The 24,870-nt window shown below is 37.0% G+C and overlaps 2 protein-coding genes across 6 annotated transcripts in view; one reads left to right on the forward strand and one right to left on the reverse strand.

The window, feature by feature from the left end:
* The window catches only part of LOC121424401 (structural maintenance of chromosomes protein 2-like), a 45,546-nt gene extending 33,526 nt beyond the window's left edge, over nucleotides 1–12,020 (reverse strand). Inside the window, exon 1 of the mRNA XM_041620070.1 lies at nucleotides 11,761–12,020. Within this exon, the coding sequence (XP_041476004.1) occupies nucleotides 11,761–11,928 (168 nt within the window). The 5' untranslated portion in view covers nucleotides 11,929–12,020. The remainder of the gene's footprint in view (nucleotides 1–11,760) is intronic.
* Nucleotides 12,021–19,596: 7,576 nt separating this feature from the next.
* LOC121423421 overlaps nucleotides 19,597–24,870 on the forward strand; it is a 42,871-nt gene continuing 37,597 nt past the window's right edge. For all 5 annotated transcript variants that reach the window (XM_041618753.1, XM_041618756.1, XM_041618755.1 and 2 more), the window contains exons 1-2: nucleotides 19,597–19,745; nucleotides 21,001–21,045. In XM_041618753.1, the coding sequence (XP_041474687.1) occupies nucleotides 19,691–19,745; nucleotides 21,001–21,045 (100 nt within the window). In that variant the 5' untranslated portion in view covers nucleotides 19,597–19,690. The remainder of the gene's footprint in view (nucleotides 19,746–21,000; nucleotides 21,046–24,870) is intronic.

A 24,870-nucleotide genomic window follows, 5' to 3' on the forward strand; every position in this document is an offset into this window, starting at 1 on the left:
ACATAGACTGAAGAGGTTGGGGGTCCGTGGCTACAGACAACGTATAGTGAACTAGCGTTTTATAGATCGCGATTTAAAACTGTTTTTTGAGCGAAAAATTTACAGTTTTATTATCAGGGAAATATAAATAACTTAAGTAATTGCATACCTTGGACCGGAGTTATTGAAAAAAATCCACTGGATGATTGAGAAATCTGTCATCTAAGACATTTTCTCCTGACCCGACGGTTTTTCTTGCAAGTTGCCATCTTGAATGACGTCATTATCGTTAATGTCTCGATATATCGCGATTATAACTATTATCGTTTGTCTTCGTGAGTGTATCGTATCATATTATTGCCTTGTAGGTGTGCTGGTGGAATGCAATATCGATATCACATTCGTATATTGTTGACGCCCTCTCCGTTCGTTTGTAAATATTTCATAGTTTGGCTGTCTTAATTTGGATCGATTAGCTGTGCTTTTCCCAACTAAACATCGGTAAAGTATAATTTTCATGCATTTTCATCTATATCGTTTCGTTCGTTTGTAAATATTTCAGTTTGGCTGCCTTAATTTGGATCGATTAGCTGTGCTTTTCCCAACTAAACATCGGTAAAGTATAATTTTCATGCATTTTCATCTATATCGTTTAAAGTATTTTAAAATTGAATAATTAAATATTTTTAATTTGTAGTTTACATATCCTTAGATTGTAACCTCGATATGTTATTGAACCCCAAACTTTGGACTCTGGTCGGACAAAAGTGCTGGTGTTATAACAAATGGGAGCCCACACGGACACTTTACCGTCGGTGAATGGGGATTACAGTAAAATGTCAGAAATTGTTGAATAAATCCCCAGAAACGACGGTTATTCCTGTCTAATCCCGATGGAGGAGTTTGCCTGCAGTAACAGGAAGAACTCTGTTGGGTTCACTCACCAAATACAGAGACCGAAGTTCTAGCGCGATCTGTACAGGGGACTCAGTGGCCATAATATGTTTATGTATTTAGTTCGGATAAAACAGGAAGTGAAGTTGCGCGACAGCCGAGGTAAGTCACTGTTTTTGTTCCTTTTAACTTGATTTTTTCTGTTTTTTGGCAATTAATGCCAAGACTGAGGGAATATTAATTTGCATTTTGGTCGCGTTCATTTTCAAAAGTTTGCTTCATTAAAAAGACAAAAATTAAAGAGCCCAGACGGGGTGATTTTGCATTGTGATAGCGAGCTGTCTGTGTACAAGGAGAAATTTAAAAAATAAAACTGTTTAAAAACTCCTCGAATCAGACGGCTGCCAGCAGTAGAGGCGCACGGCCAATATTGGAGACTGTCTCCCAATAGAGAGATTATCTCCAATATCAGAGACTTCTGTGAAGAATTTGGGTATCCAATTTTAGAGACAGTCTCCAGTTTGGGAGACCAATTTTCTTTGTTTACATTTACTTCAAAATAGTGCTGCAGCCGAACCGCCGAACCGAACGGAAGTTCGCCGAACTTGGCACTTCCGAACCGGACCGAACTGAACTCAAAGGCCTGGTTCGGAAGTTCGGTAAAAAAAAGTATGTTTGTATGCAATGCAAAAATGCGATGACTACATAGATATAAGTATAAAATTAACAAAATATATATTGGTTAGTGATTGTGCACAAAGAGAATTCCACTCAATATATTTTTAAAATCCACTATGATAGCTCCCATCTCGTCTTTGATTGAACTGTTATCAACTTAAGAATATTTTATTACCATAAATAATTTTTTCTTGATAAAATGAGGGGGCATTTTGAAGCTAAACTCGGTATAAAAGTGTGGTGTAATTACGTATTGCCGTAATCGATCGTGATCGTAATCGGACCTAATCATTTTGTATTTAATAAAGAAAAAGAACCAGACATAAATTCATTCCTCGTAAATGACAAAGTATGACAGTTTCGGTCTCGTGTTTGATTAAATTTTTATCATTTTCAATTTTTTTATAAACATGAATAGGCCTGGGAGTAAACATCGATTGATCGAATGGTTCGATTGGCATGCCGCCAATCACCAATCGAATGTTCGGCAGATCCCGATTATGACGTTGGGATAACTCTAATACCCAAGTTATAATAATAAAATGACAAGAAAACAATGATGACAGCTGTTTTTTACAGGTTTAAAAATTATGTTACCGAGGTAATGTTTCAAAATTATCAATGATTTGTATCACATTCACAGTTACATACCAACATGATAGCGCTCCGAAAATGTTAATCCCACCCGACCTTGCCCTCATACACAAAATAAGTCATTGTGTGCGTGCACAATAATAAGTAAACACATAACCAGCTCACTTGAGCTGATTGGACCTTCGGATAGCCAATGAAACTTTGGGAAACAAAGAAGCGGAAGGCATGTGGTTCCCTTATCAGGAAAGGTCATGACTTCAGAAATAAATTGACCCCTCCCCCATCTGTGTGTGTGTGTGCGCTTGTGAGGGAAAGAGAGAGGGAAGGATAGGGGGTGGGAGCCGGAGAATTTCTTTCATGTTTCAGAACAATGCAACCTTTTTTATATCCCCCTCAACCAATGAAAACTACATTCCAACACGCGCCCGCCTTCACCAGTACTTTCTCGACTAGTCTCCAAAAATAGACCCAGTTATACATGTGGGTTCAAATGATAAAAAATCGTAATTTTGAAAGGTATTTCAAATGAATTTTTTTTTTTTAATACATCGTGGGCAGTGCCACAAGTGGAGGCGGGGACATGGTGTGGGCAAGGGATGAAATTTTTCAAGTGAAATGCTCCACCTGGGCTCAGTCTCAAAGAATATACTTCATGAATGAGTTGTTTACGTCTTTGGACTCGGCAGGGCTGATTCATTTATATGCAGGGGTGTGGCACTTGGAGGGATGCATGCATAATACCAGGGTACCAGTATTGATTTAGGAAAGATTTTCATTGGAACAATAAACTGAAAGATTTAATCTCATTTCATGAAGTTTCTTTTGATATAAAAAATCATGGAGAAGGGGGAAAAGGGCCTCATTTATGCTAAACATGTGACTTTGATGGAGATTTCTTCATGGGGGGGTCACCATAAAGTAGGTCAACTATTGTGACTTAAAAGACGTGATTCCCGACGAACAATCGAATCATTCAATTATTTTTCCAGGAAATAATCGAATGGTAATAATGACAATCGTCCCAGGCCTAAACATGAATATATTTTTTCCTTACATTGTATAAAATGTGGGGACATTTTAAGCTTAACTCAGTTAAAAAGTGTAGTTGAATTACGTATTGCTGTAATCGGATGTACATTTAATTGAAAAGACATAAATTAATTCCTTGTGACCGACAAAGTGGTGGTAAAGTATATATATTCCACCTTCTGAAATTTCCATATTAATATAAAAGATAAATAAATAAGAGATGAAGGAATGAGGGTGAAAAAAAAAACAAAAAATATAAAAATTCAAACCAAATCAACGGATGTTCCCTGATCGATGTTCCGGAAATGGTTGGTAAGGAAAGTTGAAACAGGAAGTCCAAACAACCTGCTCCCGGTTGCTATTATACAGGTAAAATTCGTATTCCAAACTTGAAACGTTTTTCCATTGTCAATATTTTCTTAAAAGTGGTTTAATCTGGCCAATTACTGAAAATGAAATGATAAATTATCAGTTCCGTCTTAGTTCTGACGATCAACGCCGAGTGATTTCACAACACTAAAATACGCAGTACAGTCCCATGTACTCATTTTCGTGTTAGAAATATGTTTGAAGTCACATAGCGTCGATCTTTCTGGACCAAGAATGGACTGATATTTTATCTTTTTAAAGTAATTCATTGACCAGATTTTACCACTTTTCAGAAAAAAGGGACTTTCTAAAACACTCATATTCTTTGGAATGTGAATTTTACCAAACTAATAACAGTTGAGTGGAGGTTGTTTGTTTACTATTTCGACATTCCCGATCAACACTTTCCAATTTGTGAAGCTGAGTTGGCAATGACATCGTAATCGATCATGATCATAGCTACATGAAATAATCGTGAAAAAAAATATTCTGATCTATGTAATTCTCTTTCTGTCCTGATTCTCTCGTTATCAATATTTTTTTCTTTTGATTTTTTTATGTTCATTTTAAAAATGAAAGTAGAAATGACTTATTTTTTGTTTATCAAAACAAAAGAAAGTTCAACAATTATCTTAACTATTCTTTTTAGAAACAAAATTTATTATTAATACATGACAGTTCATCCAAAAAATTACTTGTTTATAGGTCGGCGATCTTTATTTTTTAGGCAGTGTATACAGCCACACGCGTGTGTCTTTACCATCCAGCCACACGCGTGTGGTTATATCCAGAACACCTATCTGTGGATACCGCCACACGCCGCCAGTAATAACAGTAAAACACGTGTGTAGGTCTGACCGTCTATATCACGATCAAAATAACCTCATTTCTTCATTAAATTCTTACATTCTAAACCCCTTTGATATCCTTAGATCATTTCAATTTCATTCTCACCGTCTTCTCTCCTTGCTTTTCTTGTCTTGTTACAAACGGTCGTCTGTTTAACAGCAAATTCTCTTTTTCTACTTGTGTCGATTCTGGCTTCCTTCGCGGTACGGTGGCAGACCCATACAGCGTTAGCGCAGCGCAGTAGACATATACAGTTTGGGTTACGTTTACGTTTGGTACGAATAATTTTCGTACCAAGCGTTGTAAGGGTTTACAGGCATACACAGTATTGTTTGCACTAGGAGCTTTCATATATATTACTGAGGACTGCTTGATACATGTAAGGAAGGGGAGTGCGACTTTTGGGAAAGCTGCTAAAGCTATGGTCTTGGTTATGAGTTATCTGTAGAATAAAGCCTTTTATTAATGTTATTGTGTGACTCTAAAACTATCCTGTCTGAAGTCTGGTTCTTGTTCAGGTATTCTACCCCTTTCAGCGTTAAGCATGCACGAATCCCGAGTTTCGTACGCACGTACACGCACATAGCCTAGAGTCAGTAGAGAATCGACACAAGTAGAAAAAGTGTGGAAATTTGCTATTTAACAGGCGGCCTTTTGTAACGACAAGAAAAACAAGGAAAGAAGACGGTGAGAATGAAATTGAAACGATTTAAAGAAATCAGAGTGGTTTAGAATGTAAGAATTTAATGAAGAAATGAGGTTATTTTGATCGTGATATAGACGGTCAGACCTACATACGCGTTTTACTGTTATTACTGGCGGCGTGTGGCGGTATCCACAAATAGGTGTTCTGGATATAACCACACGCGTGTGGCTGGATGGTAAAGACACACGCGTGTGGCTGTATACACGGGGACGGGACAACTCGGACCACGGGACATCTCGGACCGCGGGCCGAGTTGTCCCACCCAGTACGAGATTTTTTTCCCACAAGTTTGCGTCTATTTTTCCGTCATTTCAAAGTTTCTTGTAAAAATTTTTTAGAGATATGGTCTGATGGTAATGTTCTTCACTTTCTATTACTTTTTTTTCGCTGAAATAAAAAAAAAGTGTAATTTTAGGCGTTTTTCGACAGCTCGCGATTCCCATAGGCGCGCGTGTATTAACTGTGTCGGTGCTCGGCTCGGCCCCGCTCAATAACTGACTTGATTTTGTGATCATTTCTCCTCAAAGTACCACTTTTATCGCAGAAGATGGACTTTGTTGTATTCCATTACCTCCATTTTCTCATCACAAGGATAAAATTTGGTGTATTTGCACGATTTTGATCAAGTTTTTCACCTTTTTCTCTCTGGTCGCAAGAAGCGAACAACCGATGAACGGTCCGCTGCTCTTCATCGTAATTCTCCGTAGCTCGGCCGCCTAAACTGGCGGGGTGGGATTCAGACCGAATCCACAATGGAAGTGGGCGTGCACAGCAAAGAGCTGAGTCTGAGTGAGAGAGAGTGAACTCGAGTTTGAAGCTTGGCAGTGTCGTATAGGCTCTGCCTTTTTTTGTAAATATATATTTTTCAATTTTTTCTATATTGATTTTCCCTGGTTTCGAGCTCTAAGATTGTAATGATATAATTATGCTTCAATTTCTTTGACTGAGTGTGACTGTGGTGTGGATGTTTGAGTTGCTCAAAAATAAGTTACGTGGGTGGGGGCTCGGGGCGATTTCACTCTTGCCCCCGAAATGCGAAAAAAATATATTCGGGGTGTAGCTGTGTGGGCATGCCGGGCTGGGGCTAGCCATCAATAATTTTTTTTTTTTGGAGAGGGGGGGGGGCTTAATTTTTCACTTTAAATTGATCATTTTTAGGCCTTTTTTTCCATTTTATTTTTAATATTGAATTTCCGTGGTGTAGAGTTGAGTTTTAAGTTGCAATAATCAATATGCTTTAATTTCTTTGACTTTGAATGTGACTGTGGTGTGGATGTTTGAGTCGAACAAAAAATACTTTTACGTGGGTGGGGGCTCGGGGCGATTTCACTCCTGCCCCCTAAATGCGAAAAATATTCGGGATGTAGCTGTGTGGGCATGCTGGGCTGAGGGTAGCCCTCAATAAAAAAATGTTGTTTTTTTTGGGGGGGGGGCTTAATTTTTCACTTTAAATTTATTATTTTTAGGCCTATTTTTTGTACATTTTATTTTTCATATTGAGTTTCCCTGGTGTAGAGAGTTGAGTTTTAAGTTGCAATAATTAATATGCTTCAGTTTCTTTGATTTTGAGTGTGCCTGTGGTGTGGATGTTTGAGCCGAACTAAAAATATGTGGATGGGGCTCCGAGCATTTTCACTCCTGCCCCCGAAATGTGAAAATGTTCTAGGTGTATCTGTGTGGGCATGCCAATTTCATTTTTAATTTTTATATTGAGTTTCCTTTGTGTAGAGAGCAGAGTTTTGGATATAGGGTAAAAGGGACGACGATTTGAGGGATGGCGATTATAGCATACCGGCGATAACGAGGGGTGGGCCTTGATGAGAGGGACGAGGAGGTGAGAGATGGTGATAAGAGGGATGAGGATCTTTGATGACTCTTGATGAGGGGGGGGGGGATGATGAGAGGGACAAAGGGAAAGAGATGGAGATGAGGATGTGAGGGATGGCGATGATAAGGGGTGGGCCTTGATGATGAGAGGGAAGAGGAGGTGCATGCATGAGGGATATAAATAAGAGAGATGATGATGATGACTCTTGATAAGAGGGGTGCATGAGATGGTGAGAAGGACGAGGATGTGAGGGATGATTATGGGAGGAAATCGGGGGGGGGGGACGTGTCCCCCTACCAAAAATAGGGGGACACAATACCAAATGTCCACCCTAATAATGACATATAATGTTATGCAGGGCCCGCTGGTAGAGCAGTTTCCTAACTGAAGTGGCTACCCTGGGTAAATAAAACGTTATTATTATTATTCACTATTTTTCTTCATGGAGAACAAAATAATGAATCATTCACAATTGAAATGATACATGTGTTTAGGACTAAATGACCTTTTATTATTGAAAACCCCCTCTTTTTTCTTGTCAATTGTTTTGGGGTTAAAAATTACCCTACATTTGGGCGATAACCTTTTTTTAAATGTTTGTCAACTTTTGCAGCCTGTGGTCCCCTCTACCTTTGCGGACAGTTTTGCGCCCAAGGGGATGATGATAGGGACGAGGATGATGGGGAGGGATGGGGATAAGGTGAATAGCCGGCAGAGATAGATTTAAGAAGAAAAATCCGTCCCACGAATGCCGCCATGTAGATTCCGTCCCACATAACCCAAAAATATGGCTTGATTTTTGTTCAAAATCATGTCATGTGATGAAAAATCATATTAGGCCCTACAAGTATTTTGGTTACATTGAAAGAAAATAGGGGTAATCCTTTTTTCCAATTATAAATAAATTAAATTCTTCATTCAATAAAAATGACGAATTTATGATTTTAAATTTAATTTCTTTTACATAGCAAGTGGTTTTTCTTTTTGATTAAATTCATTTTATTGCTTTATTTTTCATCACTGTGCATGTCATGATTTTTGTCTCACCTGGATGGCAGAGTGAGACTATATAGGCGCCGCTTTTGCGACGGCAGCATCAACATCAAATCTAGTTAATGCTGTCATTTAATAACCGTAGGTTATTAAATGACAGCATAACTTATATCACTGAACATCCTGCAGCGAGTTCCAGGTCACATTATCAAGGTCAAGGGTCATGTAAGGTCAATGAACTTTGGCCACATTGGGGGTATTTGTTGAATTACCATCATATCTCTTTAAGTGTATTGGTATATTTCATAAGAGTAACCCAGTATCACTGAACATCTTGTGCGAGTTGTATATAGTAGTTTTCAAAGTCAGCACTACTGTTATATTGAATCACGTGATGCAGGTAAGACCGCCAGAGGCATTCCACTTGTTTTATTGTAGAGACTCTACTCTTTCTCGAGAAAAAGAAATAATAAATAAATCATTTAAAGGGATGCTCCGGGATGAAAATATTTATATATGAATAATGTAGACATAGCAACATTCACATATCAAAGTGCTTATTTCATAAAAATCTGATAACAAATAGCGGGGTTATTGAATTCAACTTTAAAAAATTAATCTAATTTCACATAATAAAATACAATGAACAAGTGAGGATATGACATCATGTATGAGGTTGCTGATTAAATATCCATGATGAAACGCCAGACCTGTTTCACCAGAAAAATACAAATCATTCTTTAAAATGCAGCGATAATATTGTTTTTCCTTATCCGATTTGGATCAAATTTTTATTGTTTCTTTGCTCAAATCATATCATTATCAGCATCGGGTTCCCCATTGTCACTTATATATAGCTCATTAATCTTGCCACAATTTGGTCCAGTTGTTCAAATTATCTAGTAAATACAATATATTTTACTAATTGCAGAAGCTTGTCTTAAGAGTCATTGAGAAGGTGATCATACCTGCAACTTGCATGATTAATGTAAATATATACCAAAAGTCAACAATTTTCTAACTGGTACACCTTAAATGATTTCATCCATACATGATACAAGGAACTAGAAAATGTAGATTGGAAAACAACACTAGGGCAACTTAGTGTTAGATAGAAAGTTCACTTTCTAGAATGGGTAAAACAAAAACAACATCACTCCAAAGGAACTGCAAAAATTATTTGATAAAAGCCAAACCCTCTTCATAGTTGCTATTTGCAATATTGTATTGACGACTCTTCTCCTGTTTTTAAAACCCAGACAAGAATGACTTGTTGTTACCCCCCCCCCTCCTTGTACCTGTCATTTCTTTGTATTTTCCCTCTTTTTCTTTGTTTTTTTTTCTATTGATCGATGTTTCATTGTTGAGTATTGTCTTTTTTTATTCCAGTAATAGAATATAAATTTAATTGAAATGAGAGTGATGAACATAATGAGAAAGGGAGACAATGATAAGATAAGAATGGAGATAAAATATGATTTGAAAATATTACAATTTACAGAATATAACATATTATTTTCTATTTATTCAAAGTTCATAATTCATTTTTATTCAGGTTTGCATTTTAAATTCAAACAAGTTAATTAGGTGATGCATTTTGGAACAATACTAAATTAAATACATTTTACTTGAATTAACAAAAATTTGTAAAAATGCAAAACATAAAACTTATTTAATTTGGTATTCTTTCCTCCTGTAAAAATTAAAACTAAATAATATGGACATAAGTTCTAGCGGCGAATCGAGGGAGGGGGCACATTCGCCCCCCTTAAAAAGTACTGAAAAGGCAACTTACATTTTTTTCTTTTTTTTTGCTTGTCAAATTTTTCCTGAGAAAAAATTACTGTGATTTTGCAGTAAAGACCTTTTGTCAAAAATTCCTAGACAAAATGCCCCCGGCCCTGTAGGAAAATTTTGGATCCGGCCCTGATTATATTTCAAATGGGAATAAGACTGAGTGGCCTAAAACTTGATTAAAAAATATTCTAAGCTGTAGGGCAAGGCTTCAGTCTCCAATAATCTCTCAAAGTCAGTCCGTCATCTTGGCCCTATTATTTGGAATTCCTTGCCTCTTGAAATTCAACGCACACAATTCAATTCACTTTTTAAAAAACGATTGAAAAAATTCTTCCTCTCCAACCTAAATAACCGTTAAACAATTTTCCACTCGGCATTTTAGAGGGCCGGAGTGTGGCGTCGCAACAGTATTTCATTCTTTATCCATCTCAGGCTGGTTGCTTGCATTTATCAAATGCAGCCCTATTTTCCTGTTTGTGTTTTTTTTTTCATGGTTCACTTAGCGACCGGCTGGCATGTCGTCAGTGTTTTGGTTTGTAAAAAAATACTGACGACGTGCCCGCCGATCATCGCAATCAAGCTATACTGTTGGGGCGACACATTCCGGTGTTCTATTTGTTAGCTATTATCTATAATCATTCTTATGTTTTATTCTTGGTTTCCCTTTTTTCAAGCCTTTGAGGCTTTTTGGGATACCTTTTTCTTTCATTATTTTTTCTTAATCTCAATGTTTCATGATTATATTTGTATATTTATGTTCAAAATAATGTATGATATTTGTATGTTTTTACTTGTATATAATATTGAAAGAAATAAATGAGAGTATTTCTGCTCAAGCTCACGACTATACAAGTATGTCCACTTCCATTGGCAATTGTGGCTGAATTCCATCCCGGCAGCCTGACATCCACCCTTGAGACCAAGAAATGAAATTAAAGAAAGTAAATCAGTTTTATTTTAAATCCTTTAAAAAATACAAATTAATTTAATTAAAAATCAAGCCCCCAAATAAAACACTTTTTTTAATTGAGGGCTACCCTCAGCCCGGCATGCCCACACAGCTACATCCCAAATATTTTTCGCATTTAGGCGGCCGAGCTACGGAGAATTACAATGAAGAGCAGCGGACCGTTCATCGGTTGTTCGCTTCTTGCGACCAGAGAGAAAAAGGTGAAAAACTTGATCAAAATCGTGCAAATACGCCAAATGTTATCCTTGTGATGAGAAAATGGAGGTACCGTAATGGAATACAACAAAGTCAATCTTCTGCGATAAAAGTGGTACTTTGAGGAGAAATGATCACAAAATCAAGTCAGTTATTGAGCGGGGCCGAGCCGAGCACCGACACAGTTAATACACGCGCGCCTATGGGAATCGCGAGCTGTCGAAAAACGCCCAAAATTACACTTTTTATTTCAGCGAAAAAAAAGTAATAGAAAGTGAAGAACATTACCATCAGACCATATCTCTAGAAAATCTTTACAAGAAATTTCGAAATTACGGAAAAATAGACGCAAATTTGTGAGAAAAAAATCTCGTAATGGGTGGGACAACTCGGCCCGCGGTCCGAGATGTCCCGTGGTCCGAGTTGTCCCTGATTCGTATACACTGCCTATTTTTTATATGTTAAATTTAATTTGGCATTTATTGCCGAACCCCGAACCGAACCAAAGTTCGGTAAAAAATTGCCGAACCCTGCCGAACCGAACCCGAACATGCCGCCTGACTTGCAGCACTACTTCAAAAGGATTAACTTGGCGGCAAGTTTTTCATCATGTCAATTCATCATTCATTGCATTGCCATTGACTGTCATGACTGTCCGGATTTCACAAGACACAACTTCTCAACGACTCAAGTCTTTCAAGTGCACTGCAGATCCCCAACTTTTAGACTAAAATTAATAGCTTGGCATAGAAAGATCTAAATAAGGTCTAATGTAAATGCTGTTCAAATTTTTCATGAACGAGCGATTTGTCTGGATCTCATTCACACTCAAAGAACATTCATTCAGTTTCCACATCGAAAGTGCCCCCTTAGTCCCACCTGTGTTAAATTGGAAATCCCCAACAAAAAACAAATCGAGTCGAGAATGTTTGACTTTCCAGAACCGTTCAATCCAGTAATTGCGTTGAAGAGAGGGTCGAATCCCTTGATTTCCGTCCTCTGTGCATATGACTTAAATCCATCGATGATTATTTCCTTGATATACATCTTGTATTCCTGAGATTTAGTCCCCACAAATAATATTTTAAAAAGTTTTATTGCGGCACTACGCTCCGTTTTGCGTTCAAAGCGCCCGGTTATTTGGCGGTTGACGTCTGCGCATGCGCGAAGCTCGAAGGCAGGCTTAATGTTGTTTTTTATTTTGTGAGAAGAAGGCATTATGTCTTGCGCCCTCACAATGATTCAACACTAGTAAATTATTTGGGAATTTTTCTGTTCGGTCGGGTTAAATATTCTAATGAAATGATAAATGCAAAATTTGTTCGCTCAAACGACCAAAAGGGCAATTTTCGCCAAACACCCCCCCCCAAAAAAAAATGTTTAAGTCTGTTCGTGTCGGGGTAGTTAAAAATTCAAGTCCACGTACGCTGCCAGAAAAATGTAATTGATGTGAGTTAATAAGAAAGTTTCGCTTATTTTGTACAATACAGTTTTTATGACAACTCATTGTGCAAATTAGGGAGACGATTATGTGCCGCACTCACTATTTCGCTATTGTTGTGTGAATTATATAGGCCCTAGCTATTTAATTTCTAAAGATCTGACAATGAGAACCAACTTGACTGAACAATATGGAATATTAAATTGATAGGCCTATTCGACATAGGATTTGTTTCATGGATCATTAAGAGAAAATAAAAATATTTAAAGGGGAATGAAACCTTTGGAACAAATAGGCTTGTGTAGAAACAGAAAAATCAAAGAATAAGAATAAAGAAAGTTTGAGGAAAATCGGACAAATAATGAGAAAGTTATGAGCATTTGAATATTGCAATCACTAATGCCATGGAGATCCTCCTATTGGCAATGCGACAAGGATGTGTGATGTCACTGATGAACAACTTTCCCTTTGGTGGACTATAAAATACCCTCAAAATGTCTCTTTTTGCTTTTTCTTATGATGATACAAACTCTTTATCCATGATTTATTCTTAAAAAATATGTATTACATGCCCTCATGTAAACAGAACACATTATTTATGGATAGATGTGATAAAAGAGGCAATTCTAGTATTTGAGAGTTGTTCACAAGTGACATCACACATCTTTGTCGCATTGCCAATTTGCTATCTCCATAGCATTAGTGATCGCAATATTCAAATGCTCATAACTTTCTCATTATTTGTCCGATTTTTCTCAAACTTTCATTGATCTGTTTCTTTGACTTTTCTGTTTTCACACAAGCTATCTTGTTCCAATGGTTTCATTATCCTTTAATCTAAATAAAAAAGCAAAAAAAAAAAAATGACGTCAACATGCAGTCGATCCCGTCGAGCATTTCTATACAGAACAGGATGTGCACGATTGTGAAATTAAGCAAGTTTAAAGTAAATTATTTACAAGATAATTGAAATTTATTCTACAACTGATTTTGATGAAATTTTAATGTTCACTTTTTTAATTCATATTAACTTTTGTCCTTTAAAATGAAATATTAAAAAAACGATGTCTTTACCCTAAGCAACATAGGCCTCGATCCCTATCTATTACCTTCCTATACAGTGCGAATTAAAAAAAACGGGACAGATTTGAAAAGTCTACAAAAGTTTTGTTTCAAATTATGATCTCTATATATTTTGGTGTCAATAGGTGCTCTGAAGTCTTATCCTACAAATGCCATTAAAATAAATTTAGTTCCGTTCATGCTTGAGCGAACACGGAATGTTTTTGTCTGGGGTTTAAAAGAAGGCTTCCGCCAAAATGGCATAAAATGGTAATGATGGTTGGACTTTTTGCTATTCAGCAGACTTCCTCTTAACCTTAATTTTCATTATCTTTGCCATAATTTTCAAATTATGCGGTCAAAATTAATTTCCAAATATACTTATTTGTTTGAATCGTTTTGTTGTTCCTTTTTAATATGTTCTCTGTTAGCATTGAATATTCCTTCATTAGGCAAGATTTTTTTAACCGAAGTATGGGAGAGCGTGTTTATTTTTCTTCAAAATCCTTTAATTGTGTGCTACAAGGTTATGGTTCCTTTGAACAGTGGCATATGGGTCAAAGCATGCTGAGATTTAATGAAAATCGGATGCAAAATAAGAAAGTTATGCCAATTTCGCTTTTTTTTTTTTAAATTTATTCAAATAAAGACACTCGTAATCAACAAGGAGAATCGATATTATAGTCACTCACTATTATACTATATTTCTTTTTGCAGATTTGACAACAATGAAACTCTTCATCGAATTCAACATGGGATAAAAGAGTGGCAATTGTCAGGGAAAAAATGTATGAGGAGAAAGTTTTGTTAGTTATTTTATAACAAAAGAAATAGTGAGTCAAGGTAATTGTTCACTCATAGGTATGTCATTTGGATACCGACCAGGTAATGCATAAAACTACTTTGTGAATTAAGTCAAACAAATATCAGAAATATCTTGTTTCATATCCAATTTGTAAGATTTAGCGTTAAGTTGGTTTATTTTGTTTCTACTATTTTATTCAAATAAAAGCTATTTAAATTTTGTGAGGAGGGTTTTGCCCTTTAATCATAACAAAAGTTTTAAGGCGCGTGAATCGGGAGGGAACTAGCCCCCCTCCCTTACTGGTGGAATTTAAATTAAAGAGAAAGGGATGTGTAAGGAAGGAGGAGAATCAATAGAGTGATGAAGAAGAAGAGAACCCGGGGGGGGGGCACCGAGTGGATACCATGCGCGACCAAAAAACACGTAAAAAGGATGTCTTTTTCACGTACGTAACGTGATAAGGGTGTCAAAAACACAAAAATAATGAAAAAAGGGTATCTATTTCGCTGGAAGATTACGTGTTTAGGGTCGAATTTGCGGGGATGATAAAACAAAATTAAAACGTTTTATAAAGGATGTCCTTTTTGCCCCAACACTTTGCCAAGAGTATGTGTAGAAGGACGTGGGGTCGTACTAAACCAAATAAGGTACGACCGAAGGACCCGTAACAATAAAACATTCCTGTACTTGTTTAGGGGTTCATTTCAGGTAATGTTTGCCAAGAGTATCGTTTTGTTTCCAATACTTGTTAAGGGTATGGTTTCACACGCCAGTACTTGTTAAAGGGGTGCATTTTCAGAATATGATGGAAATTACGTGTTTAGGGTGCTTTTTGAGACCCCATGGTCGCGCATGGTATCCACTCGTCAATGGAAGTGGCCCCCCGGGCTTAACCCTTAACTCGATCACTAACAGCTTTATGAAACGGCACCCTGCACTGGTAAAAACATGTCCAGGTCCAAAATACAGGCATGCATCAGGGGTCGCGGAACCGGGGGAGGGGGCGGGGGGATGGGGGTTCATGGCTTCAGTCTGCCCCTTTTCCCCCAAACCATGTACAGAAACGTAAGAATGACAATCTGTATTTTTTTGCATGGTCAGCCCCCAATTCGGCTTAGCACCCCCCCCCCACTGCAAAACCGTTCCACGCCCCTGTGCATACACCGTGCATATACGTTTGGTATGCTATATATTTATAACCATGATGATGTTTGAATGAGTCAGAAATACCATCAATATCTGCCAATAAACCATTCGTGGTTTCATGTTTTGTGCAAACTAAGAAATAGCGGAAATCATGATGTTTTGATTCCTTGTACATCGTATATAAGGGCTTATCCCAAGCGTATGCACTTAAAACCCCGGAGGGGCCACTTGCATTGACGAGTGGATACCATGCATGCGCGACCAAAAAAACACGTAAAAAGGATGTCTTTTTCACGATAGGGCACGTTACGTACGTAACGTGATAAGGGTGCCAAAAACACAAAAATAATGAAAAAAGGGTATCTATTTCGCTAGGAAAATTACGTGTTTAGGGTCTAAATTTGCGGGGATGATAAAACAAAATTAAAATGTTTTATAAAGGATGTCATTTTTGCCCCAACACTTCGTGTTTAGAGTCCGATTTGCGCGAGGTGTAGAAGTGGGGTCGTACTAAACCAAATAAGGTAAAGCCGACGACCGAAGGAACCGTAACAATAAAACATTCCTGTACTTGTTTAGGGGTCCATTTCAGGGAATATTTGCCAAGAGTATCGTTTTTGTTTCCAATACTTGTTAAGGGTGGGTTTCACACGACAGTACTTGTTAAGGGGTTCATTTTCAGAATATGGAAATTACGTGTTTAGGGTGCTTTTCGAGACCCCTTGGTCGCGCATGGTATCCACTCGTGAATGGAAGTGGCCCCCCGGGCCTAAAACAAAACCAAATGAACATTGCTTGGAATGGGGTTTCATCACTCACAGCGGCTCTCTTCGACAGTTGAGATGATGCCCCCATTTTCTCCTTGTCTCATGCATGTCCTTGAGGTTTTTTTAAAACTTGGTATTACTTATTCACTTCATTATATTCTATATTGGGGGGGGGGGGGTCCGTATGTAGACTGAACCCTGGACATTCTGGATGTTTGTGTTTGCGTACTAGTTTTGGTTATATTTGTCAGCTTGTGATAGGAGCATTATTATTATGATCATGACCGAACAGAATATTCCATTTTATTAACTCGATCGGGACGATCAGGCCCGCGATCAGGCTATATTTATGTTTATGAGGGTTCCCGACATATCAGTACAGTCTGGTGCCCTAATCCCATGTGTCTCGTTTTGGCATTAGTTGACACATGAATGACAATGACTTTCATTTGGGTTTTCTCGCTCGAACTCTGCCAAGGAGTTTTGGGTCAACAAACTTTACTGACTTCTCTCTCTCTCTCTCTCTCTCTCTCTTGTTCTCTGCTCTCGATGCAACATCTCGGACATGGACGGGTGAACAAACTTTTGATGAAAATTTGCATGTATTTTTCTAATATACCAAGGAGCTTTCAGCTCCTTAGCTAGGCCCTACTTCTAAACTCCCTTCTCAAACCAGCATTGTATGGAAATCTGGTTTCGACTATTCGATCTCATGACTTTCGTCTGAGGCACCTATTAATAGGCCTATACAAATACAATACAAACATTATTAAAATTTATGGTCCCAGAGAATAATTGTGCAGGTCTTTGTCCGTTGCGGGTGATTACCTTAAATCATGGAGGGTCCTCATTACATATTAAAAACATGTTTATTTGTATACATAATATATATAGGCCTAATCTATGTGGAGCGTTGTGGCCCAGTGGATTAGTCTTCGGACTTTGAAACAGAGGGTCGTGGGTTCGAATCCCAGCCATGGCGTAATTTCCTTCAGCAAGAAACTGATCCACAATGTGCTGCACTCAAGGAAGTAATTCCTTAAGAAGCTGTGTGCGCTATGAACGCCTAGCTTAGCCGGGTAATATAGGAGCGCCTTGAGCACCTAACAAGGTGGATATGTGCGCAATATAAATATCCTATATTATTAATCTAGGCTGAGGCCTATATGATTAGAAATTGTCATATTGGCCAAACTGTCCGGTCTATTTCAGTTTACCATTGAAAATATATGAACCAATTCATTCAGTTCATATGATTTGAAGATCTACGAAGCCTGGGCCAATGATCAATCATTCAAACTACGTATCAATCAATATTGATAAGTCAATCAATCAATCAATCAACCAATCAATCAATCAATCAATCAACCATAACACCGAATTATGCTGAGAGCTAGATGTGTCGCAATTTTCAAATTTGTATCTGGGGGCCACATATATGCGGTAAATACATTTTGTATAACAAGTGATCGGGATTGGCATCACCTTAACGATTCAAAACTGAAACATGTTTTGTCATTTTAGGATTGAAATACCAGGAACCGTCATAACAGGAAAAGAAAATCTGGACGCATAGAGGTCAAGATCAAATACGAATAAGGGCTGGTCCCAAAGATCTGAAATCTGGAACCTATAAATTCAGAACGAGATTTCCGTCAGCTGGAAAAAAAAGCATCTTGAACTCAACATGCTCCAGTTTTATGTGCAAGCCCCATCCACAATGTGAATGACACATGACATGTACACATTCTGCGCTTCCAAGAGGGATTTGAAAGCAATGATCATAAATAAAAAGTAAAAAGTAACAATCATTCTCCGAGGAACCAAGCCACTGATCTCAATGGATTAAAGAATGAATATGATTTGTTTTAAATGGAAATAACAATTTTCACATATTCGAGGGGAATGACTTTTTAAAGAACAAATAGAGAGAAATAACGCTGAAAATGGTTATCGAAAATGAGAGGACAATTTTGAACGTTATACATTATATGACATTGAAATATCGCTTATTTTTACATTAAGAAATGTGCATAACAATGTACGATTGATATTCATTTAAAGAGTCTTGAATTAATAATGCCACACACAGTTTGTTGTCATATACATGAATCTGATTTTGTGCACATTGGACAATAAAGGTCTGAATTATTGACTAAAATAGGCACATGAAATTATGTAGGTGGCAAGTCATAATCGTTCATTGTGATGTGAAGCAGTGCCTGAATTCGTCAGTGAACCTGCAAGTCTTTCTGAAATTTGCATGTCATATTATGGAAGCTTAAAAGTGCCACCGAGATGTTGAGATAATTATCTCGGGAAGTCGACATCTTGATAGCAAAAGATAAGATGACGAGATCCCAGATCTCATCATGTCGACATCTTTTAGAAGAGATGATGAGATGACAAGATCCCGGAACTCATCATGTCAACATCTTTTAGAAGAGATGATGAGATGACGAGATCGCGGATCTCATCATGTTGACATCTTGTAGAAGAGATGATGAGATGACAAGATCCCGGAACTCATCATGTCAACATCTTTTAGAAGAGATGATGAGATGACGAGATCTCGGATCTCATCATGTTGACATCTTGTAGAAGAGATGATCAGATGACAAGATCTTGGATCTCGTCATGTCTACATCCAGTGGAAGAGATGATCAGATGTCATGATCTCGTAACTCGTCATGTCTACATCTTTAAGAAGAGATGATTAGATGACATGATCATGGATCGAAGATCTTGTCATCTGACCATCTCTTCTAAAAGATGACGACATGACGAGATCTGGGATCTTGTCATCTCATCATCTCTTCTAAAAGATGTTGACATGATGAGATCCGGGATCTTGTCATCTCAACATCTCTTCTAAAAGATGTCAACATGATGAGATCCGGGATCTTGTCATCTCATCATCTCTTCCAAAAGATGTTGACATGATGAGATCCGGGATCTTGTCATCTCATCATCTCTTCTAAAAGATGTTGACATGATGAGATCCGGGATCTTGTCATCTCATCATCTCTTCTAAAAGATGGTGACATGATGAGATCCGGGATCTTGTCAGCTCATCATCTCTTCTAAAAGATGTTGACATGATGAGATCCGGGATCTTGTCATCTCATCATCTCTTCTAAAAGATGTTGACATGATGAGATCCGGGATCTTGTCATCTCATCATCTCTTCTAAAAGATGTCGACATGATGAGATCCAGGATCTCGTCATCTGATCTTTTGCTATCAAGATATCGACTTCCCAAGATAATTATCTCAACATCTCGGTGGCACTTTTAAGCTTCCATATCATATACCAATGTATTGCGAGTGATGCCTGTTCTCTGTTATTTTGCAACAAACAGTTTCCAGAGGGGTGATCGCTGTTGGTTGGAAGAGCTTTCCAAGCTGCTCCCTGGCAGCCAACCCGCGGTCTCCGTTCTGCCAGCACCGTCATTGGTGCAAAAAAGTTAGCTATAAATTGGCGCTGTTGCTGCTTGGCGAATAATTGGAAGTTTGGAAGTTAGGAGGAGAGAATCTGTATTCTGTGGAGTTCCAGTGGGATAGTTCAACCCAATACTGGGACCAATTATGGATTTCAAAACGCTGTTAGTCCTCGCTTGTGTAGCGGCTGGATCTCTAGCTGGTATGTTCATCTTTTTTTTTTCCTTTAAAAAAATCCTCTATATCTTCACGAAGCTTCGTCAAGTATAATCATCAAGGATTGTGATTTTAATCATTAGTTATTATTTATGTTATCGGAAAAATCATTCTGGTAACGCGTCTGGATACGATGATAAGATGAAATAAGTTATCTCAATATAATGTATTTTTGGAGATCAATTGATTAATTTGGATGTATACCTTATTATTGTATTGATATTCTCTTTGTCTATGTCAGAATTTCTGGAAAATCAAACTATTAATTGGGTCCATTTCTTATAATTGTACTTATATATCAACTAATTTAAGACGTTTCTGTCATGTCGGGCTAAGTGACAGGAGGGGAGGGTATAGTTTAGATGTAAATTGCATGGAGAAAGAGAAAGGAGGATGAGATGGAGAAACGGGGGTGAGAAGAACAACAAGATATTCTGCAGTGAAGCCAAGGGGCCGGGATGGGAGATGAGATGTCGGTCTTTCCATTGACTTATTTTGTATGTCTCATATGAATTTCCTGAAGTGTGAGGATTTCAATTTCATATCATTAGACTGAAATTTGATCCAAATTTGATATTTTACCCTGTATGTTCCTTTAAGTCCGTCATGTGTCACCTGTTCAACATCATAGGGTGCGCAACAATAGGCAACTAATTTTACCAGCTAATCCCTTTTAATCCTCAAAATAGATTAAGCTTAGATTAATTACACCATCTGCTCATTCAATTTGTTGTTATACTGTTATTGCATTTTTAAACATGATATATATATATATGTATATATTTTCTTTAAATGGTCACTGCATGTTATGTATTTATTTATTTTCCCTGTTATGTGTTTTGATTGTAAACTCACATTGTTAGTCTTCGCCTTCGGACTTTTTGATGAGTATTGTTGAATGAAACCGAATTTAAAATGAATTTGAAAAGAATAATTGGAATTTGAATTTAGTTATTTAGTTGTGACGAAAGTATTCTTCTGCAGTTTCAAATACTATCGTGACCTATAGTAATGTTTCCTGGATGATATGTCAGGCATGTTCGTATCAGTTTATTTCTAATTGTTGTTCATTAATTAATAGGCCTACAAATCCTAAAGTATAATAAGGCGGTCGATATTACTTCGAGGTATTCTAGAATTAATCACATTAACAGTATTCTGGAGGTGTAGATAGTTAAATTACAAGTTTGGGTCTATCTCGCCCCTTTTCTTAATTGTCATGTATCTCTTGTTTTTCACAGGACCAGTGAGGGAAACGCAATGTGCGGAACAATGCAATAGTCGAGGTAAGGATGTGATTGTATTTGTAACCATTGAGAATTTCCAATGTCACTCCCATTGTGAATGACAATTACCTTTCTCGAGAGAGATGTGCGAGAAGAAGGCAGGACTGGATGTTGATTGCGAAATACTGAGAAAAGGGACGGAGATCGAATAAGAAAGGGAACAACAAGCAGCCATAAAACTTGGCTGTTTTTGTTGGAAGAAGGGAAGAAGGGGGCCACGAAAGGTGTTGTATGAATTCTAGATTTGCATAGAATTTTTATGTTGACTCTGAGTCACAGGGTTTCTTTCTTGGTAAAACCATGGAGCTAACTGTTAATAGCTCTATGGTAAAACTAATTCTTTTCCTCACCTTGTTGCGCACATGTCCGCTCCAGCTGATCAATGTTTACACCTAATTGCGTTCTCATTGGTCAGATCTTCGTAGAGTATAGTCCAGAGTGAGATGACCCAGTTAGTAGTTTACCAAAGTTTTACCTTTTCCACTTTACTTTTTGTGGGTCTTTGGGATAAAAGTGAATCTAAGGTGAATATTTTAAAAAAATATATCATTTAGGGGTATTTCCCCCTCACATTATCTCTTGTAAGAAAAACAACAAAAATCGCCTGCATTTGTAAGTCAAACTAGATGCTGTAATATAAGACTAATCAACTTGGAGGCGGATTTTGCTGTTTTCTTACTAATTTTTTGGCCGAGCTTTGCGGTCCATTAAATCTATTGTAAGTTTCATTTATTATTAAATGGCCATGTGATTTATTGGCATTATCTTTTTAATTCATCAATATACAGAATAAAGGGTTTGAAACCTAGAAAAAACGTCTGTTTCATTTTGTATTTACCTTAGTCCCATATGATGATTTTTTTTGTTGCAATATTTACTATTCCGTCTTCGCCATTGCTCTGCTCAGCTTTGGCCTTTCCTTCATTTTTAGATTTTCAAATAAAATAAAGTCCTAACTTCTTCATGAAAATCTGAAATTTCAGTTTAGACCTAGTAGTATTATCGATCTAGATCCCCATGGCATGTCTGATGATGATGATGGTGATGATCTGAATTCTTACTCGACTGCGGCTTTCCGCCGATCACTGAAGACCGGAGGATGGAAGTCTTCAACTAGTCTAGTGCAAGATGCTTAGGGATGAGTCTGACTGTCATGACTGACTCTCTTACTGTATGACGTATAGTACTAGTAGTGTCTTGCGTCTTATAACATTTTTATGCATATATTATAAGAGTATATTATTATCCAGGGCTCCACACTAACCCATTTTTTCTACTGGTCCAACCTATTCATGTCGGACCAGTAGATACCCAGTTTTTCAAATTTTTACTGGTCCGAACCTAAAATCTACTGGTCCCCCAAAATAAAGAAAACATTAAGAAAAGGCGCAAGTTTATTTTTCTAGCCTTTCGTTACCCCCCCCAAAAAAAAAAATGAAGGACAAAAAGAAAGCAAGACAGAAACAAAGAAAGACAGAAACGAAGAAAGAAAGAAAGAAAGAAAGGAAGGAAGGAAGGAAGGAAGGAAGGAAGGAAAAGAAAGAAAGAATAAAAGAAAGGAAGGAATAAAAAAAGGTAAAGAAAGGATAGATGTGAAGGAAGAAAAAAAGAAAGAACTAAAGAAGGAAAGGAAGGAATAAAGAAGGAACAAATGAAAGAAAGATTAAAAGAAAGAAAGATTAAAAGAAAGAAAGAAAGAAAGAAAAGAAAAAAAGAAATGAAGGAGGGAAATAAAGGAAGCAATACAGAAAGAAAGAACAAATCCAGAAAGTAGTAAAGGAAAGAAAGAAGAAGCAATAAAAAAGAAAGGGTAAAAGGAGAGATGGAAAGACGGACAAAAGAAAGGAAGGAAGGAATTAAGGAAGAAATGAAGGAAAGGTAAAATGATAGATAGAAGGAAAGAAATAAATAAAGGAAGGAAGGGAAGGAAGGAAAGAAGCAAGCAATTATAAAAAAAAGGTAAAAGAATAGATGAAAGGAAGAAAAAAAAGAAAGACCGAGAGACAAAGAAAGGAAGGAATGAAAGAATAAAGGAGAGAAAGGAAGCAAGCAGTCAAAAAAAGAAAGGAAAGGTAAAAGGATATAATTAACAAAGGGAAAAAGGAAAGAACAAGACAGATAGAAGAAAGGAAGGAATGAATGTAAGAAAGAAAGGGCTGAGAAAAGAAATAAAAAAAGAAAGGGTAAATAAATGATGGATGGAAGAAAGAAACAAAGAATGAAGAAAGGGATAAAAAGAAGGAAGGAAAGAAAGAAAGAAGAGAAGAGATGAATATAGGATGGATGGACTAAAAAACTAAAGAAAGAAAATATCAGAAAGAAAGAAAGAAAGAAAGAGAGAGAAAAAGGAAATAGAGAAAATATTTTATAAAAGGATAGAAAGAAAAAATGAATTAAAGAAAAAAAGGGAAATTAAAAAAGAAAGACAGTAACAAAAAAATTTGAGGGAAGAAACAAAGAAAGATTAAGAAGGAAAGAAAAATAGGAAGAAAGCTAAAACTATTATCATAAACAATTTATCAGTTTCTTTTTAGCTCAATTAAAATAGCTACGAAAGAAAGTCAGATACCAAGTGTATCAACACAGACATAAATGCATATGTGGGGCTATTATGTATTCAGACGATATCACCCGAAACCCGATCTGTTTGAACCAAAACAGAAGTGAAAATTTCTCCTTTTACTGCTTACAAATGACAGAGTTGCTCAAATTTTTAGGAAATATGGACATTATAAGAGCCTTTCATGAGTATGAACCTTGAATTTTGACAGTTCTGTGAGAGATTTCTGCCAGAGTTTAGCCAGGCTTCGTTCGTGCGGCCAGTGGAGAATTTACCATGTGGGTTGTTTGGCTGACTACATGTACACTGTATGCATGCTGTATAGTACTCTAGTAACATGTGCGATTCATTCTGTGTGTATTCTGTGTGTGAATGGCAGAATTTAACGGGGGGAAATGGTTTGCTGTGAATTTGACCATTTCTGGAAAAGTTATTGGCCCAACAATGGTTTTTATTACTGGTCATGTCGGACCCTTAAATCTTGCTATTTTTGGAAAAATTACTGGCCCAACAATGATATTTTTTACTGGTCATGTCGGACCAGTAAATCTTCCAATTTCTGAAAATCTACTGGCCCGACAGCGATTTTTACCGGTCTGGGACCGTCGGACCGCCGCTAGTGTCGAGCCCTGTATTATCTCAGTATCGAATGGTAATTTTTTTAATGACAGAGAGGAGTGCTAGATTTAAACATGAAATATATTGACAAAGAAACATTGGTTGATTGGATGAAGAGATTTAGCATTAATAAATCATCGCTAAATTTTGATTGAAATTAGCTTTTAATGTTAGATGATCGATACTCTTGCATAATTCTCATTATTATTCATGTTTTGAATATTTACAAAAGGCAAAGCCAAAATGTAGTGTAATAAGTTTGACATGTTAGACGAGATCTTTATAAAGAAAGTCAAAAGGGGCCTAAGCTTTCGATCCTAGCAGAATCTTTGTCGGAGGCAAAATGACAAACATTAATATTTTTGTTAGTGAGCCTATTTAATGTAGAGATCTTTATTAAGTTAAGAGTTGTTTATCATTTTCATAATATGAGTTGGTTGCAAGATTGGACAGGTAAAAATGTTTATGAGAAAAAGTTGCAATGAAATGGACTAATGAAATTTTTAAAGTCTGTCATTTTTCTGGGGGTCTGTAGATGGCTTAGTTTTTGTACATGTATAGATTTCTGATATTTGCAATTACTAGATGTATAAGAAAATTTTAAGTGGTCTTTAAAATGTAGAAAAACAAACTACTTCTCAGTAATG

Source organism: Lytechinus variegatus, chromosome 11 (genome assembly GCF_018143015.1).
Source record: "Lytechinus variegatus isolate NC3 chromosome 11, Lvar_3.0, whole genome shotgun sequence".
In the NCBI taxonomy this organism is placed as follows: Eukaryota; Metazoa; Echinodermata; class Echinoidea; order Temnopleuroida; family Toxopneustidae; genus Lytechinus; species Lytechinus variegatus.